Source organism: Anopheles maculipalpis, chromosome 2RL, assembly GCF_943734695.1.
Source record: "Anopheles maculipalpis chromosome 2RL, idAnoMacuDA_375_x, whole genome shotgun sequence".
Taxonomy (NCBI): Eukaryota; Metazoa; Arthropoda; class Insecta; order Diptera; family Culicidae; genus Anopheles; species Anopheles maculipalpis.
Window position 1 is genome coordinate 4,562,033 of NC_064871.1, and position 17,864 is coordinate 4,579,896.

A 17,864-nucleotide genomic window follows, 5' to 3' on the forward strand; every position below is an offset into this window, starting at 1 on the left:
CATAAATTTGCATATAAATTTCACCATTCCAGCGAAACACTGTCCACTTTAATTAAACAATGTTTACAGTTTTGATTGAGCAAAAGCACTTTTCTACTGTTTGGATTAGATTGACTTTTAAAATGTATGATGATGTTTCTAAAAGGTAAAAGCATTAAAAAATAAAGAAGATATTGGACTGAAAAATAAAATTTTGGAGTGTCTATTTTATCGTTAAGATTCTTCGAAGCGCTTCGAGTGTGTGCAACCGAAAAGGGCAGAATAAACAAATGTTACTACTATTACTATTTTCTAAGACTATCCCCATAAAAAGATCTTATGTTTGTTCAATCAACGCTGCGACAATTGTTCTATTCATGTGGACAGTTTTGCTATGGTAGGTGGTAGAAGGATTGTAGTGTCTATCTTGAATCGCGTATCGGTTTTCCCCGTACAATCTCGCCTAGCGCCGAAACCCGAAACGAAAAAGCGATGCACAGTATTGTATTGACTTATTCTCCTCCATAATTATCTTCTCCCCTATTGTTTGTTACTTCGTGTTCGGCTGCCCCACACACATCTTTTATATATCAGAGTAGCTTTGTTTGTAGAACGGTCGGGTTGGTTCCTTGTATCGCGTGGTATCATATCATCAGTGTTTGTATTCGGTACATATATAAAAAGAGTTAATCCTAATTGTCATTCTTTTCACATAAAATGTTCCAAAAAAACGTGACGGAGGTTGGCCTCGCAGACACGGAGACGGGTCAGTAGGGAAAGCATCCATCCTTCCCCTCAGCGTCACATTATTATGTTAGGTTATCGTTTCTATCGGCTTTTGTTTTGTTTTGCTGTTGGGATACAACTGTTCTAAGTGTTTATCCTAGGGTGTTTATCTGGGTGTTTATCTGCTGTTCGCTCATCTCTAGCCAATCTACACTTAACTTTTACTGGAACTTTCTTGTTTGTCAAACGTTTCAGGTTAATAAGCCTTCGAATCTCTGTGTGTATGATCTTTCTCTCCCACTTGCATGCATATCTACGTGGTACGTTTTACAAATCAATCAATCCCACCAATTTTCCTTTTGCCGTCTTCTTTCAAAAAGGAAAGCAGATGTGAAAGCAGCCACATTATATATTCCGTACGTTACTGATCTTAACTCAGTAATATATCCTCTACACTCATTATTTGTCCCCGACTTGCGAGACCTACGCGAGATACGTATATATTGTATTTTTTGTTTAATGTTAATTGTTTGTTGTTTTGTTTAATATTGTTCGAATATTAATTACTAGCTCGAGCCGGGTTTCTTCTACAACTACTACTACTACTACTACTACTACTAAGCCATCTATCAACAATCGTTCACGATGCCTAGCGATATTTTATACAGATCAGCAAAATTTACAATCGCCCTATGCAAGAACTCATATTGTGCCTGGGAAAAAAGAAAAGAAAAAAAAACATCAGTAATGAAATAGATTGATAGAACAAATGCAACTAAATATTCGCACATTACTTACATATGTCTGTATCATTAAACTACGCTGCGCTCGAAGTTTTCGCACCACCGTGCAAATATCGACACGTTTCTCCGTCTTCAGCTGCATCACTAATATACACATGGCAACGAAAAGGGAACTTTTGTCCGTTCCGAGACTGTAAAAGAAAGAGAAGCGCGTTGTTGAACACACCGGATGCACCGTTCTGTCGTACGACCGATCCCACTCCACTTACCTGCAGTGAACGGCAATCGTAAAAATGTCCTGCTGCTGAGAGCTATGCTTCTGCGCCTGATTCACAATCTCGATCATACCGCGCGTCACCTCTGGCACTTCGCCCTCCACCGTCGGCCACCCATTATACTGGAACTGTGTCACGTGGATCGTGTCATTCGTCTTGCAGTTGGTAACGGTAAACTCGCGCTTCGTGTAGTACGGGCCACTTTCGCTCTGGATGTACGATACGAGCAAATTCTCGTACTTCATCTCCTCGTCCGCCCAGTACCGGGGACACTTGTTCGGACCGTCACCAATCTATTGGAGCGTTACAAAGAAAAAACAATTTTTTTAAATAAATCCTAATGTAACGCACGTTACGTAACGCATAACCGTTACCTCCGAAAACATGACAATCGTTTTGATCCGCTGCTCGAATATCATGCGCCAAAAGTCGAAAATCGTATCCTCCATCGGGTCCTGCGTGATGACAAAGTTGTTCTCATCATCGTACCCATCGATGAAGGACGCATTGATGTACGTGCAATGATCCCGGCCCGGTATGGGGGCCAATATGACACGATTCTTGTCGTACGGAATGCACGCGTCGGAGCGATTTTTCGTCTTATTTTCCTCGCTCGAGCCCATCGTGGTGGTTTTCCGAATGTCCTCTTGGAACGCTTTCAAACGCTGTGAAAAAGGATAAAGCAAAATTTGCTTATATTAGAGGCCCTTTTTCTGAGGGAGAGGAAGAGTCGTCAGCCTAGCTCACCTGGAATTGCAGCTCGAGTCGTGATATTTCCATGTTCTCTGAAGACGGCTGCTTCAACGCTTCGATGGTGCTTGCCAGCGACTTTTGATCGATCTCGGTGTCGCCAAAGTATGCCAACTCGGCCAGTGCTCGATACAAAAATATGTATTGTTTCTGGACGGGGTAGTAAAATCAAGAAATTAATTTTTCTCTTAAAACAATCATAAACGGTCCCTGACATAAATATCTCTGGATTTATCTGGTATTTTTATATCTTCAATTGATCATCCCTGACCGTCATAGCCATTGCCCCGATTTTCCGGTAGAGGGCGCCACAAGAAGGCAAAGGTAGATAAATTATCGTGGATTCCTGCGTTGTCTTCAGGAATTTTTAACTAAAACATCTTCAATATCATTATAGAAACTTAAAAGCTTACTTACCAAAGATTGGACGAGGAAATTTCTTTGATAACGCATATCACAAATGGTGTTAAAAATAAACACCTGGCCCTCTTCCTGCAGCTGTTGCATGAGCGTATCGAGCGCTACGAATGTTCCTGTTCGACCGACACCTGCACTACAATGCACCAGTATCGGGCCACGCTGTAGCGAATATTCCGAATTGATTCGATTGATAAACTTGGTAATGCCTTGTGGATGTTCCGGTGCCATGAAATCTTTCCACGCGAGATAATGGTACTGGCTGATCTCGCGCGACGTTTCCTCGCCCGAACTGGCGGATCGTTTAGTGACCTGAAAGTTGTTATTGAAATATATATTGTTAATGAGCTTGTTACTAGCATAAACGCAAGATTCCGTCCCTACCTTTAGCGTACGAACGATGTAATCGGCGTAATATGTGAGCGATTGGAAAGTGATCAGCAGCTCACCGTACTGGATCGAATCGTTCGTACTTTCGGGCCAATACTTTGCGCACTTCGTTTTGTTGTACTCTTCCAAATTCGTCAACATTACGATTATCTCCAGATGCTGTTCCCAGATCATGCGCCAGAAATCGTTAATGGTCGCATCCATCGGTCCCTGGGCGCAGATAAACTTCTTCCGCTCCTTGTAGCCGATCACAAAGTTCGCATTGATGTAATCCGATCCGGCCAGTCCGTTCAGTGGCGTCAGCTTAACACGCGTCTGATCGTACGCCTTGATGTCAGGGTACCGGTTCTTAGGCATGTTTTCCTTCATATCCGAATTCTTCGTCGTTCGATCGGCAAATTTGTCCGGCAACAGTTCAAACTCGTGCTGAAATCCGTAGTCCGAGTCTTTGTGCTTGTCGTTGTACGCTTTCGGCAGATCGTCTTTCGAGATTGGTGGAAGAACGGGCGGTTTGGCACTGCTGGAACCGAGCAAATGACGATGATGAGCGTTAACACCGCGGCCACCATTACAGAGGGCCCGTCTAAAGAGAGAGAGAGAGACAGGAGATGGGAACCAAACGATAGTTTCGGGGATATTGGCAAACTAAAACCGGGGAGGGAACCCAACTAAACCACGGCTTACCTTAAAGAATCGCCCAAACTGATTGCTTCCCCTTCCTGGGCAATGTTGTTGCTGACGTGCTTGTGCAGGAAGCAGAGAACCATCAGCACGATCACGACAATTGCAATCAGTGCGAGCAACACCTGGATAACAATGTTCAGTATGAACGTTATTTCATTCCCATCTGTGTCGTCTTCCGATGGTGCTCCAGCATTCATTTCTTGGAAGTATTCGCTGTACGTGGATACGTAATCTCGTCCATCATCGCCGCTGTCGGTTTTTACTACAATAGCGAAGCGAAACGAAACAAGAAATTAATACAAAAAACCCACGGATAGAAGCATTGTCCAACACTTACCGACAACTTCCAAAAATCCGGTGTAATTACTAGTCGGATCGAGTGCACCGTCGAACACGGTTTCCAGCCGAGGGATTCCATCATAATATTTGCCCGTATCACGTTTCTCGTGGTTGGAAGACGCTTTACGCTCATCTTCTAGCGGTACCGCTTCGTTGCCAGTTCGTGCACCGGGTGCCGCCGTCACATCATCATCAGCAGGAGGAAGATCATCTTTTGCGGCAGGTGATTCTGTGCGGAAAGCAAAAAAAAACAAATTATTCAACCCAGTGGCAGAATGCGATGCATTTAATCTCACTCACCTGTTGTCACCACGGTCCGTTCCGGTTCCACCGGTACCGGATGATGTCGCATCTGCAAACACTGTGGGCATAAACCTACCGCCGGACTATTTTTTCCATCACCCAGAAACACCTCCGTCTGACTGCCCATACCGGCAAACACCTCGGCCAGGTACGTTCCACCGTGCGTGTTGTTGATCGAATGCACATCGGCATAGCTCGTGATGAGTGCATTTTCCGGCGTAGGCAACGATCCATTGTGGTGAATGTGAATGCGCGTCAGATACACCTTATAGCAGCAGATGGGACCATTGCGCTCGGAAAGTCGTGGCAAAAATAACTTAAAAATCCAATCATCCTGATCCGTGCGCAGTTTACCCCAACTGATCCGACCCAAGTTGTCGGGCGTTGTGGCCGGCATGGTACAGCTCGCCGATGCAACCACACCGGGTCGTTTCGTGCGTGTGTGGGCCGTCACGTTGACGGTGTAGTTTGTGTTCGGTGGTACATTGTCGTACTCGGTGGAAAACGCGTGGCGAAGAATGTTTTTAATCTTTGGACCCCAAATCTCGCTCTTCATCATTCCGAACTCTGACCGGTAATTGGCGACACCGCTCAGGATCGTCTGGTAGGACATGATTTTACCATTCGGGGTTTCTGGCTCTTCCCACCGTACGCGTACAAAGTTACGGCGGGAAATGTTGTGATGCGAGCAGGTTATTTTCAAATTCCTTGGAGCTGACGCTTGCCCATCGCTCGTCGTGCCGTTGACCGGTTCTGACCAATTGCCACAGATCTTGGTCAGCTCGCTGCAGGCACGCACCCGGAACGTGTACTCGGTGGCCGTGGCGAGATTATCGAACATGTATGGAAGATTGCGACTATTCTGTGGGTGGAATGCTTCCTTCTTCATGATCGAAGCATTCACACCGGCTAGCGACACGACCAGTTCGTAGTATTGGATGTAATCTGTCAAATTGGCTGGAGGTGGTGCCCAACCGATCGTGATCGTTGAGTGAGTGCTGCCCTTTACTTCCACCTGCGGCGTAAAGCTCGGATCCGTATCGAGCGTGCGAATAGTTTCACTGTACTCGTGGTGCTTGCTGTCGCCCTGAGCGTTTGATGCACCCAAACTGATCTTGTAGTCCGTACCCGGATCGAATCCATCCAGCACGTAGAACGAATTGTTTCCTCCAATCTTTTCCCGGTAGTACGTAAACGTTTGATCGCCTGTTTTCAGATACCGCACGATGTAGTTCTTGATTGGATCGTTCCCATCGTTCACCGTCCAGTTGAGATAGATTTTGTTCGCACCGACCGCTTTCGCGTAATCGATCGTTACCTGTGGCACGTCCAGTATTAGCAGTGCCATCGATTTCTTTACCTCGTAATTGGTGGCCTGCATCTGTGCCGATGGCATAACCACGCACGAGTACGTGCCATTGTGGGCTTTGGAGAGATCGCGCAGCGTTAGGGTGGCGTTCATGTGCCGTTCGTCGATCGCCCGCTGTTCCGAATTGTTGGCCAACGCCTTCAGGCTGTTCTCGCCCGACGCATCCTCCTTCACCCAATAAACCGTGTGGGACAGGGGAAAGGCCTCGATAACGCAGTACAGCTGCTGGATGCTGGTCGTCTTAGTTCTAATCTTTTCGTTGCTAGTTTGGGTGATCTTTGGTAGAATTACGGTGCGTACGGTGTACGACATGTTGAGACCATTTTCCTGATTGTAACAGGTGTAGTTGCCTTCGTCCGATTTGGTAAAATTGTGTATGGTCATGGTGTAGTACAGCTTCGGTGCGTTCGGATCGTCTGCCTCGTCTTCCGGTACGAGGTAGGACCATTTGCGTATTGCTTCGCTACTGTCCACGATAAGGAACGATATTCTGCAAACACAATATACACAAGCAAATTGCACACACACATTAGTAAGCGTTTTCTCGTTGACCGGGAGAAGGGGGTGTTTAGATTGTACGCACGCCCCTTTTATGTCCCCCGCCCTGTACTTACCGATGGTCGGAAATGTTTGCGCCATTCTTTTGCCACACTATGTTCTGATTTTCGGAGGTGGGACAGGACAACGTTCCGTTGCTACCGGTAATGAAGTATTCCTCTCGCACTACAAGAACAGGAAAACCGGAAAAATGCATTAGTCATCGCCGCGACGCTACTAGAGAGACACACACAAACAACCGCCGGGCGGGCGGGCGACCGAATTCCTTTCCTACCTTCGTTATTCTTCGCTGCGACCAGCTGACACACGACGTAGACACTTGCGAGCCAGCACCAGGAGGCTTGCTTTTTCCACATTGCTTGCCGTCTTCGGGTCAGAGCGTATGTGAAGACAGCGGCTCTTCTTCGATGGCACTAAGATCCACCCACACCCCCCGTGCTTTTTTTTTTGTTGTTGCTGTTGTCGTCTGCCAACACCCTAACGATGCCGCACCACAACCGCACACTACTGCTTCCCAGCTTCCCAGGGGCTGGGCTGGGCACGGATTTATCTCGCACGGGGTTCGTTCGTACGTTGATTGCACTGCTCTACACCCGGTACGCTTTTTCCGCTGTTGCCTTCTACTTCTTCTTGCGTGCTTGGTTTGGAACGCGCTTCTTCCCGTACAGCGCCCACGGAAACACCACCTTTCTTCTTCGCTTGCTGGTCTCGGATGGTTCGGATGCGGCGCTTATCACACACTCACTGCACTGTGCCGGTGCCGCGTTACGCACTTGATTCTATCGCAACTACACTGCACGCAACCATCACCCACTGCTTTATTGCTTTTGTTTCATGGTTTCAGCACTTTTTTCGGCAGCGATTTTCGGGCCCGAAACGGGAATGGGGAAAACAAAAACCGTGTACAATGGCGACCGAAAGTGAACCGTGGATCGGGTCGGTACGTACGGGTTGCTATTGACAGCTGCCAGTACCGCTTGACGTGTGACAGTTGATGTGAAGTGTCAACGGGGGCGTACCGAAATGCAGAGATTTCATGTTTATAAACACAATTGTAGAGGATTAGTTTCGGTGATTCAAATGTGTAAAATGAGTAATAACAATGATAAGCACTATTTACTCCTAATTTGGGAGCTTTCATTGAGTTACACAACAGTGAAAAGTAGTGTTGTTGAAATGCACAAAAAAAAATCGTTACGGAAGTTATGGAAAGCCTTAGGCTCAGTGGCGCATTCGATGTGCTTGCCAAAAATTCAAATTTTTGTTAGTGTTTAAATATTTGGACACTTTCTGTGAGAGCTGGTGGATCGTTTTGAATATGCTGGTTAATTTTGATATCGAGCAATGAGTGGAACTGTTTGTTAATCGCCAAAAAACTGTTTGTACCAGAAGTGTCCTCTGTGCAGCAGAAGAAGTTGTCGGCCATAGTGAAATGTACGGCAAACTGAGCCATTTTTCTGAGCCGAGCATTTTTCTGAGCGATTCAAACAGAATGGTGAGGTAACACAATGAATTCCAATTGTCAAAGACTTCTTTTTTTGTAAATCGGATCAATCAGAAGAAATATTTTTCGGTCAATTTCTGTACTGATAGAGAAGAAACATTGCCTAGTTCATTTAAATGAACTTCTAACACACCTTTTACAACTTTAAAAATTTTTGAACAAAGAACAATCCCACATTTATCTTGTGATTATCTACCATGAATGGAATTTGTTTGAAGCAACGCAAAGCATGTGCAAAAATAGAACTTATTTTTTATCTACCGGAAAGAACCATAAAAGTGGATAACAAAACTGCTGATAATATTCGAAGGGATAAAGATCGAATTACTGCTACCGGACACAGACCCATACTCGCTGTTTCCAAGGTATCCAGTTGAGAGTGTTTGCAACTGACACGATAAAAGTACAGTTGTATACAGCGTTGATATCAATTCCATATCAGACATTCAAGCCAGCAAGCGATCATGAGCAGTAATCACCGATAATCGTCTTTTATTCTGAGAAAGTAAGCAATCCTGCATAGATAGTACTGTGTTGCGCACGTTAAGCTAGAAGAAGGGACCTCTTTCTGAATGGACTTGCCGGGAGCTCATAAAAACATCCCTCGGAAAATGTCCGGAAGCGAATCAAAACATTCAATCAACACACGTTACCGAGCTATCAATCCCCGTTGTGTGTACAACAATATCCAACAATTCGGTAACATTGAGCAAATGTTGGGGCTTCTTTTTTATCACAGAAACAATAAACGAAAGGTGCGATAGAGGGACGCCTCGAGGCTCTCGATAATTGTATTACTAAATCAATCGGCACAAACGCTTGTCAATTGTGTGTCGAGTGGATTACTCGCCACTTGACTGATTGATTCCCTTATCATGAGGTGTGAGCTCTGTGAGCCAGTGCCAGAACAGAAGCAAACAGACCAACGCGACAACAGTAAAAAAAGCAAACCAATGCAATACGCGAACTGCAACGAGTTGCTAGTCCTCCGGGGCATGATGGGTACGTGGAAATCACCGCAGCGAAGCAGTTTTCCATATTTTTAGTTAATAATACATTCCACTCGTGGCACGCTCAGCTAATCAGGGTTTTACGAGCCTCCCCAAAGCTCTGGTGCTCATATCGTACAACAATTGCCAATCATCTAGCCGCATCTCAACAGCTAACAATGTTTTAGAAGCATAGACTCGACCAAACATTTGCTCTATTTTTGCACTGGACCTGTAGAACTCATCTCAGCGTACTCTAGCGTACTCTGCGGCTACTACCTAAGCTATACTACCTGTTGGGGCATCCTGGTGGCATGAAGGCATGATTTACGACTTGTCCATCAGTGGATGAAAATAGGAGCTACACACTTCTGCTAAGACCCTGAGCACTCTTCTGTTCTCCCGTCGCTTTTTGTGCTGCGCGAGTAGTAGAAATTGATAAGTTTCTTTGAACAATACAATCTCGCCTAAAAAACGATAGCGGCAACCACCAGAGAGCCACGAGCGTACCACGGGAAACGGTGGAGTGACTGTTGAGGAGAAAAACCGTGCTGCTGCTACCTGGCCGCTGCCTAGTTATGTCAGTGCGTCAGCTTGTCGTGTGACGATGGCGAAAGGCACTGATAACGATGCCCTTTCTGAGCAGTAGAGGGAGTGCACACGTTTTTTTTTCTTCTGTATACACTCGACTATCATTCGCGTGCAGATCGCGGTCAGAGAACAATAACAATACACAGAGCCTAACAGCAGCACGATACCGATGGCTTCCCGTACGCGTGATCCCACACTCGCACACCTCCCACAGTGCGGGCTCCTCCTCCACGTCGCTATCGTTTTGTCGAGTGGATAACGCAGATAGGACTTAATCAACAGGCCCAATTTACACTTATCGTTTGGAAATAAATTATCGCAATGTGTGGCTGGAAAACGACCGAGACGTTCATAAAAATACCCAACCAATAGATTGTCGTAAAAGTGGACAACAAAATAAAGGATCAGTTTTTTTTTTTTTTGTTTGTTGGTCGGTTCGTTTATAGCAAAACCCTTTAAATTTATCTCCCAAAGCTGTTATCTTCCCGATTGCGCTCGTGATGGCAAAATTTTTAATCACCCAGAAGTCATGAGCAGGTAGAATGAGTATAAAGAATAAGCTTTGGGTGGGCAACGAGTAAAACCAAATGCCCCAATATCCAACACCAATGATAGTTTATGATAGGAGAATCAAATCTTCAAATCAATTTATTGCACCAAATGCCCACCTGTTGGCGGAAAGTTATCGGAAGCTTCATAGTAATGGTACTAACTACACCTGATAGAGTAGCTCAATTTCTTTACGATCGTCTATACGACAGACCTCCCATGATTGGGGTTTTGCTGGTAAAGCAAAGGGAACAATTTTATGGCAACAAGGTTAGGCGTCTTAAAAGATGGTCTTACTGGTCACCAGGATAAGCTGGTGGACACGCTCCTGATGGGGAGATTGAACTTTGCACGCACGTCCCAAGTCTCTTCAAGGACGGCGTCCGTTTTGCGTCTTGTTAGTGCTCGTGAATCGTAGTAGACCACGGAGGACAGTTCGAGCGACGGTTACTACGTTACGAGATCTTCGTAGGCTACGCTGCTAATCGAAACCGATCAAAACAATAGGGGGGCCCCGAGGTTCTCCATAACAGTGCTGTTTGAAGGTTGCAAAAATAACATCGCAAGTAGAGTACAGAAAACATCGTCGAGGACATTATTATTTTGCTTTATTATTGAAAACGTGTTGTGTGCGTGTGTTTGCGAGATTTGAGGCCAGCATATTGTTATTGTTGTTTGTAATTTTAATATCTTGTCATTACGCGACAGCGAATACCTCGAATTTCTACTGCGAAATCCGCAACGAATCGGCGAAAAGCGCTGCAGCGCTCTCATCGTGTATGCGGTGCACGTGCAGCATTTTAGTGACACATTAAAATAAGCGAAGCTTAAGCCGTTCAACTCGTCCCAAAGCGGGCACGAACATGCTTTTCGGTTGGTGCAGCTGGGGTAGAGAGTAAGAGACCTTAGAGCTTGCGCATTAGCCGGTACTTACCGGCTACGGTGTCCATTTCTATTTGCATTCGATGGCGCTACACTCTGATGCCTCCAGCTCGGCAGCAGCACCAGCGCCAGTCGGTTTACACATGTCCGAACGTATCAACAGCGACATCGCGCAGATATCGCGTAACTGTGTCCCCACCTCGTGTACGTAAGACAGTGGGGGCACAACGTTAACGCGCGGTTGGATTACGGATTTTTTCGGATCCACCTGTCGGTCTTCCTGTCTTGCGTCGTTATCGTGGACAAATATTAATTATGAATTCTACGATAACCCTGGACCAGTGGACCAGTCGCCGGTAAGGCCGGATTGTACATTAGACAACACACACACACATACTCACTCACACGAATGATACGTTCTTGTGTCGGGAAGACGACATGGCGGGATCAACCAAAGCCCTTAATACTCCGATCCAAAGGTGTGTGTATCAATTATTTTTAACTCACCGCCCTGTCCGCCAGTGTCGGCAGGTATTATCAGGTCAGAAAAAGAAATGTTTCCAAGTGTTTCGGATATGCCGCTTTCATGTCTAGCATGTGTAAGAAGACGCTCCTTCATTACCGCTCCAAACTAGAGCCTAATCCGATGGATCCAAGAGCCGAAATGATAGGAATTTAATGTTTTAAAACTTTACGTCAGAAGTTTTCGCTGCCCGGAGTTATTTTGGGGCAAAAAAAGCATTGGAGTAGCTGCACATGGAGCTTATGGATAGGAGAGGACCAAGCTTGATAAAGTACAAGACTTTAAGTCATCTGCATGAAACGACGATTTCTTGACCATCCTCTTCGGTGCTGGCCGAATCTTTCACACACACGCACACCCTCCAAGGACGCGCCGTGCTGGCCGATAACAAACCCGTCATGGTCGCGACGCGTCCTGACGCGTCCATCAGCGCACTAATCACGCGCACCGAGCTTTTTCAGTGTGGCCCAATCTGTGTGCCCAAGAGCATTTGTCACCACGAGTATGTACCCTTCCCTATCTCGGTTTATTCAAATTATCTGCCCAATATTTGGTCCACCAATTAGCGCGAATTGCACGAAGTCGTGTTGAAACGTTTGGCACCGAGAGTGTGCCTTCGGTGGGGCGCCATCGAAACGGATGATCGAACTCGCCCGTTGAATTAGAGAGATTTCCTTCCGATGTTTGCTCACGACCATCCGCCCGCATTCAAATGGCCTCCCCGCGGATCACTTTGCACCGGCCGGTAGACACAATTAGCCAGTAACGTGTAGGAGCAAGATTTGGCAGTCAACTTTCTCACTGTTTGCAAACACTTACCTGGCCATGTAGGACGGCACGTCGTCCATTCGAGACACAGTGACTGCGCTGGATAATTTTACAATTGATTGGATGTTTTGTGTCGGTGTGTGTTAGAAACCAAACAGAAACCGAAAATGGGGGAAAAAAGGCTCTCCTAGCAACAGAGCGGGGGGATGGGGTTGGAAGAGGGGTAGAAAGAGAGTGGAAAAAGGGGGAAGACGTTTTCGTCGTGGAATCAGAATTCGGATAGTGTAGTCTCACGATCATCTCAGCTCAAAACAAACAGCAAACAAACCTTCTTGACGTACGGAATATTTTCCTCAATTTGTATGATTTTTTTCTTCTGTTATTTCTTATTTTGTTAATATCTTTTTTTCCTTCTTCACTATTTTCATTCTTTTTGTTATTCGTTTCTTTCTGTAACATTCTCGCTCGTTCTCTCTCTCTCTCTCCCTCTCTCTCTCTCTCTCTCTCTCCCTCTCTCTCTCTCGCTCTCGTTTTCTCCCTTGGGCAGCACCAAATTTTCTGTCGCCTACTTTGACATGACAACCGTGTGTTACTGCTTTTCGCCCTGCTACTAGACTAGTCGTAGGACCAATTTAACAGCTTCAGCTCAAACCATCTTCGCTTTCTGTTTAGCTGTAGGACTGCTGTGGGACAAAAATGAAAATAAGGTACATCACTTGCTTTACTTCTTTCGGTTTATGTAACAGTGAAATGATTTAACAATTTTAAAATCAGTTTTGTTGGCTAGTTTTGTTTAATCATTTTTTTCTCTCCCTTTTTTCACTTTCTCTTTTGTTTTTAACTCTTGTATCGTTTTTTTTTTTATTTTGTTTTCCCCTTTTTATTTGTATGGCTTTCCTCACAATATTTTCTTCTAAGGTAGCACTCCACTACTACTCCCATGCCTGTCCCGCGGAACTGCAGTCATTTTGCTTCCCAACCAGTATTTTATGTATTTTTATCAATTAATTTAACAATATCTGCGTATTTCATTAGTGTATGGTTTAGGAATAATTTGAAACTTTGATTTCGGTAAATACGTTTTGTTTTTTTAGATTTTATTTTTGAATGATTTTATATGTCTTTTCTTATTACCCATGTTCCGTTCCCTCCTCCCTCGTCACGTTTTCGTCCCGTGCCTGGTTTGTCCCTTGTGTGGACATGTCCAGACCAATTTACCTGTTGGTGGGTGTGTAACATTGCTTTTGCTGTAAACTTCGGTTTCGATTAGTTTAGGTTCACTTGTTTTACGGTTTTCATCACTGTCATCCCAATTCGTTTCCTGTCAAATCGATAACAACCAACCCCCGTCGCGGGTTTGTAAAACATTCGTCTCGTCCTGTGCTAGTCTATTGGATTCGTTCTTTTGGATGTTTTGGATTTTTGTGATGAACAAATAGTCATTTCTATGCTTCATGTTTGCCTTTACTTCACCTTTCACTGATTATTATTATTATTATTATTACACGTTTTTTCCCCGTTTCGCTCCAGATTTACCTTATTCGCTGGTTGTTTAGTCTGTTTGTTACGTTTTTTTTTCTTTTCATTTTTCTTTTCTCACAACAAAATGAATGAATAGAACTACATCGATGAATATACAGCAAAAGTGATGAAAGTTTGGTTTTTTTTTTGTTTGTTTGTTTGATTTGTATATGGTATATGTATATATATAATATATATCGTAGGCTTCATTCGATTCTCTCTATACCCTTCACTGCCGTTCGACGTCGTCTTGTTTGCGTCTTTTGTTTTGCTATATACTCACAACACTCGGCGACACCTGTGTCAATAATATATAATATACTATATGCTTTTTTCTGTCCTTTTCTGCGTATATGTATAGAAGTATATATGTATATTCTTGTCCTGCTGGTTTTTTGCTAATATTACTTTACCTCTTTTGTAAACTGTAGCCGAAACGTATGTTTACAACGTTGTCTTTTTTTTTTACTTGTTTTTGTCTTCCTTTTTTTTTTGCTTTGTTTCAGTAGATAATACAATGGTTCATGTTGATTTGATTCTTATTCCTTTGCTTCTTTTTTCTTTAAGTAATATTATTGTAATAGCAATAATTTAGTAACACTTGTATTTGCTTTTGTTTTGTTTTTAATTAATTAATTATAATTTAATTATTGTATTAGATTTCGTTACCGTTTCGTTTTTTTCATTTGTTTGTTTTTTTTTTTTAATGTTATTTGCTTTACGTTTACCACTCTTCCCGTCTCGTAAACTGTTGAGCATCTTCTTTCACTTGTATTTGTTTTTTTTTTTACTATACCATATGATGGTCGATATCGTTGTTGGCCTTTTTTATGTCTTAGTTGCACTTAAGGCGACATTTCTTAAACTTGTTCCTACGACTTCACGAATACTCTTTGCCCCGATTGTACTGATTTTGTTTTGTTTCTCGAAGCAGGTCAATACTTTCTTCCAACCCTTTCCACCTGATTCGAACACATAAACAGAACAGAAAAATCATGTCCAATAATTATGCTTCTCTAACTTTCCCGCCATCAACAACAGCGTTAACACTATTATTGCATTTTTTTCTTTCGGACTAAAAATTAAGCTTAACTTACTATCCACTAATCGCGACGGTGGAAGGAATAAACTAACGATGGTAAACAACAACGCCTACTTAACAATGGTAAACCAAACAAAACTTAAATCTCCCAACGAAAGATGCTATACAGTCACTCAGAGTAGCTCATTAGCTCAATAACTGCTTTTAGTATAATTCGCTATGTTGGTGTGTATGTGTGTGTGTGTGTGTGTGTGTGTGTTTGCACTAAACATTCTACCACTAATGTACTTGTGTTGCTTTTTCTTTCTCACTAATCCGTCCTGTGGTGCTTGTGCGCTTTAAAAGACGTGACGGATATGTATCACACTAGCTCAAAAAATAAAACAAAACTATCGAAAGTAGTAATCGCACCTTACACTAAACAAACTAAACAACAATAACAACAACAACAACAACTTCACTTATCTCTTACCATAAAGAAAGGCAAACTTATTACACTAAAAATGTAAAACAATTGCACGCATCCTGCAAGCACCCAATCTTCAACGTAAGCAGCTAAATGTAAAAGAAAATACTATATGCTCCAAGTTCTTGAGCGATTCCCCAACTCTGCTCTCGCTACTCTTCAATATGTTTTTTGTGTGTGTGTATGATTGCCGACTTACTATAATTATAGCAAAAACAATTTAAAAAAGCAAGAAAACTAGTAGCGTGACGAAATAAAACCCAATACAAGTAGTAGTTGGTACTCTACTTAAAAAAATACTGATACACTTCACCCGGATGACGCCAGCCGAGCGAGCACACTCCGGGGCGCCCATAAATCCTCCAGCAAATCTCAACACTAATCCACTCAAACAACTTCGCCCGTGCAGAAGATTTGTACCAGGCAGTATGCATTACGGTGACAACTGCCACCGCTGCGTGCGTTGACTTAGGATCCTTTTTTCCCCCACAGCGTTCCAGTCGTCTCGCGGCGCGACGATCTTGTGCTTGGACGATTGTAAATCTTTCGCACAAAACCCAGCGTTCAATATTTGCCAACGCTCTGTGGGCTCGTTTGTTTCGCCCCCTCTAGCGCGAAGTGACGAACTATCTAGGGCGCACCACCGCCACCAACATCATCGCGATCATCTGTCGAGATCTGCCTAGGCAGCACACTGTTTAACGAGCCGCGGGCGCATCCAGCGCATCCCATTTATCACGTTCTAATGCTTGGCGAGCTCAACAAATCAACACAAGAAAGCAAACGAGAAAGAGCAAAAAAAAAAAAAAAACGGCACAATGTGACACAAGTAATGTGTGAGATAATACGGATGGCCTTCCTTCGCTTACAGCCGAGCGAATCCAATTAAAAAGAAAAAAAACAACGGCAACGATTCGGTAGTACTGCGGGCTAGTTAAGTAAGTACTTGTGTGTGCGCTGCTCTACACTCTAATCAATCTCCGTCTCTCTGTGATCTACTTCGATTTTGTCGCCAGCTTTTTTGCTCTTCTGGATGAAACTCAATGTCTAGTCAACGAGCGATTCAACCAAAAAAAGCAAGAACGAATTTCCAAACAGCAAGGGCCTTGCTAGATGTACATCCGGGGATTTACATCGACCAAAGGCGATCGACCAAGAATTAGCCGAGCTCTTTTATTAGGTGCTGTTTTGTTTTCTGTTCCCTCTTCTGTTTTTCTTCTGCCTTGTAACGAATACAGTGGTGGATAATTGCTTTCCAATACGAGAATATCTGTTGGTAATGTACATTGAAGTTCCCGAGAAACTAACATGCTCGACGTCACCAAACGTCGATGACGTCTCTAGACGGCTTCTCTCGCTCTGACGTCAGTATTGTCCATAGCTCCCACTTCACCTCCACTGATCCTCCGGCCCAGATGTGTAACGCAACAGATCGCGTCACAATTGGCGCCCAACCAATTCTACGCCGTTCTACCTTCAAGTTTGATTATTGTCATTTACGAAACTCCAGAACTCCAGACGAGAGTTCCAGCGTCATACATCTCTTCCCTCAGCAGCAGAAATGAACGAATGAACGAAAAACACAACTCACTGAACGTGTCCTCGTCTCGTGTGTCGCGTGCGGTCGCTTCAAAACAAATCGTCATCAAATTATCCCACTTTACTGCACGTACGACGACGACGACGACGACGACGGAAGGAGTGCGCCGCGGAGCAATGTCCATGCCTCACGGAAACACGTATTTAACAAGAAATAACAATTAGTGAACATGTGTTATCGATCAACATCGGTGACGTCGTCGATGGTTTTTGGTCGGTTTTATCGCGAACATTCAATCCACGGTCGGCCTAAAGCGATCTGCCCCATCCTCTATCATCATACAGAAGGGCGATTCCTAAACCGTGCCGTCATAGTGAAGGCTTTGCCATGCTTGCCAGCTGCCACATCACGATCACGTTGTATCGGAAACCCCTAGGCTGGATGATGAGGGCGGAGATGGATTCGATGAATCCGAATGGCGCAATTAGCCAGCAAAAAGGGCAAACAACACATTGCGCGATTTTCTCTGACTTGCGGCATTCCAGACTGACATTTCGATGTGTCTCCAATCCAAGAATATGGAGAATACCGCCTGTGCCCGTACCAAGCGCATTATGATCTTTGGCAATGCAAAATGGCGCATCTCCGGTAGACGGAAGGCTCCTGATGTGTAGAGCTCCAGTAGTGTTGACAGCTTCATTAAATCAACCTCTGCTATTGCACAACACTTTGCATTGGAGAATTTAAACTCCGCAGGCCACTTCCAACGTGAAGCAGGGATGGCGACACACCATTTTCTATCTCCATTGTGCCCCGCGGGCTCTCTGAGATAATGGGAGGAATTCTTTACCCTGCCTGCCATTCTCGTTCCCCTGCTAGAGATAACATTCACGCACACACAGAGCCTATGGTGTGCTTTTTTTGTGTGTAACGAGCACCAATCCATGCATGGCAAA

General features: G+C 44.3%; 1 protein-coding gene across 1 annotated transcript; it reads right to left on the reverse strand.

Moving 5' to 3' along the window:
• Positions 1 to 1,231: 1,231 nt before the first annotated feature.
• On the reverse strand, positions 1,232 to 6,941 carry LOC126559657 (tyrosine-protein phosphatase 69D). Its single transcript, XM_050215828.1, has 12 exons — positions 6,808 to 6,941; positions 6,590 to 6,698; positions 4,604 to 6,465; positions 4,302 to 4,532; positions 3,965 to 4,226; positions 3,275 to 3,863; positions 2,891 to 3,202; positions 2,471 to 2,623; positions 2,098 to 2,388; positions 1,718 to 2,016; positions 1,504 to 1,639; positions 1,232 to 1,418 (listed from the first exon to the last, which is right to left on the reverse strand). The coding sequence occupies exons 1-12, from the start codon at positions 6,887 to 6,889 to the stop codon at positions 1,335 to 1,337; spliced, it is 4,410 nt and encodes a 1,469-aa protein (XP_050071785.1). The 5' UTR covers positions 6,890 to 6,941; the 3' UTR covers positions 1,232 to 1,334.
• Between the last annotated feature and the right edge of the window lie 10,923 nt (positions 6,942 to 17,864).

Coding starts and splice junctions, on each gene's coding strand:
- LOC126559657 (XM_050215828.1), bottom strand. CDS start 6,889: ATGTGGAAAAAGCAAGCCTCCTGGTGCTGGCTCGCAAGTGTCTACGTC. Junction 4,227..4,301: donor CGGATTTTTGGAAGTTGTCG/GTAAGTGTTGGA, acceptor TCGCTATTGTAG/TAAAAACCGACAGCGGCGAT. Junction 2,017..2,097: donor CGATTGTCATGTTTTCGGAG/GTAACGGTTATG, acceptor ACGCTCCAATAG/ATTGGTGACGGTCCGAACAA.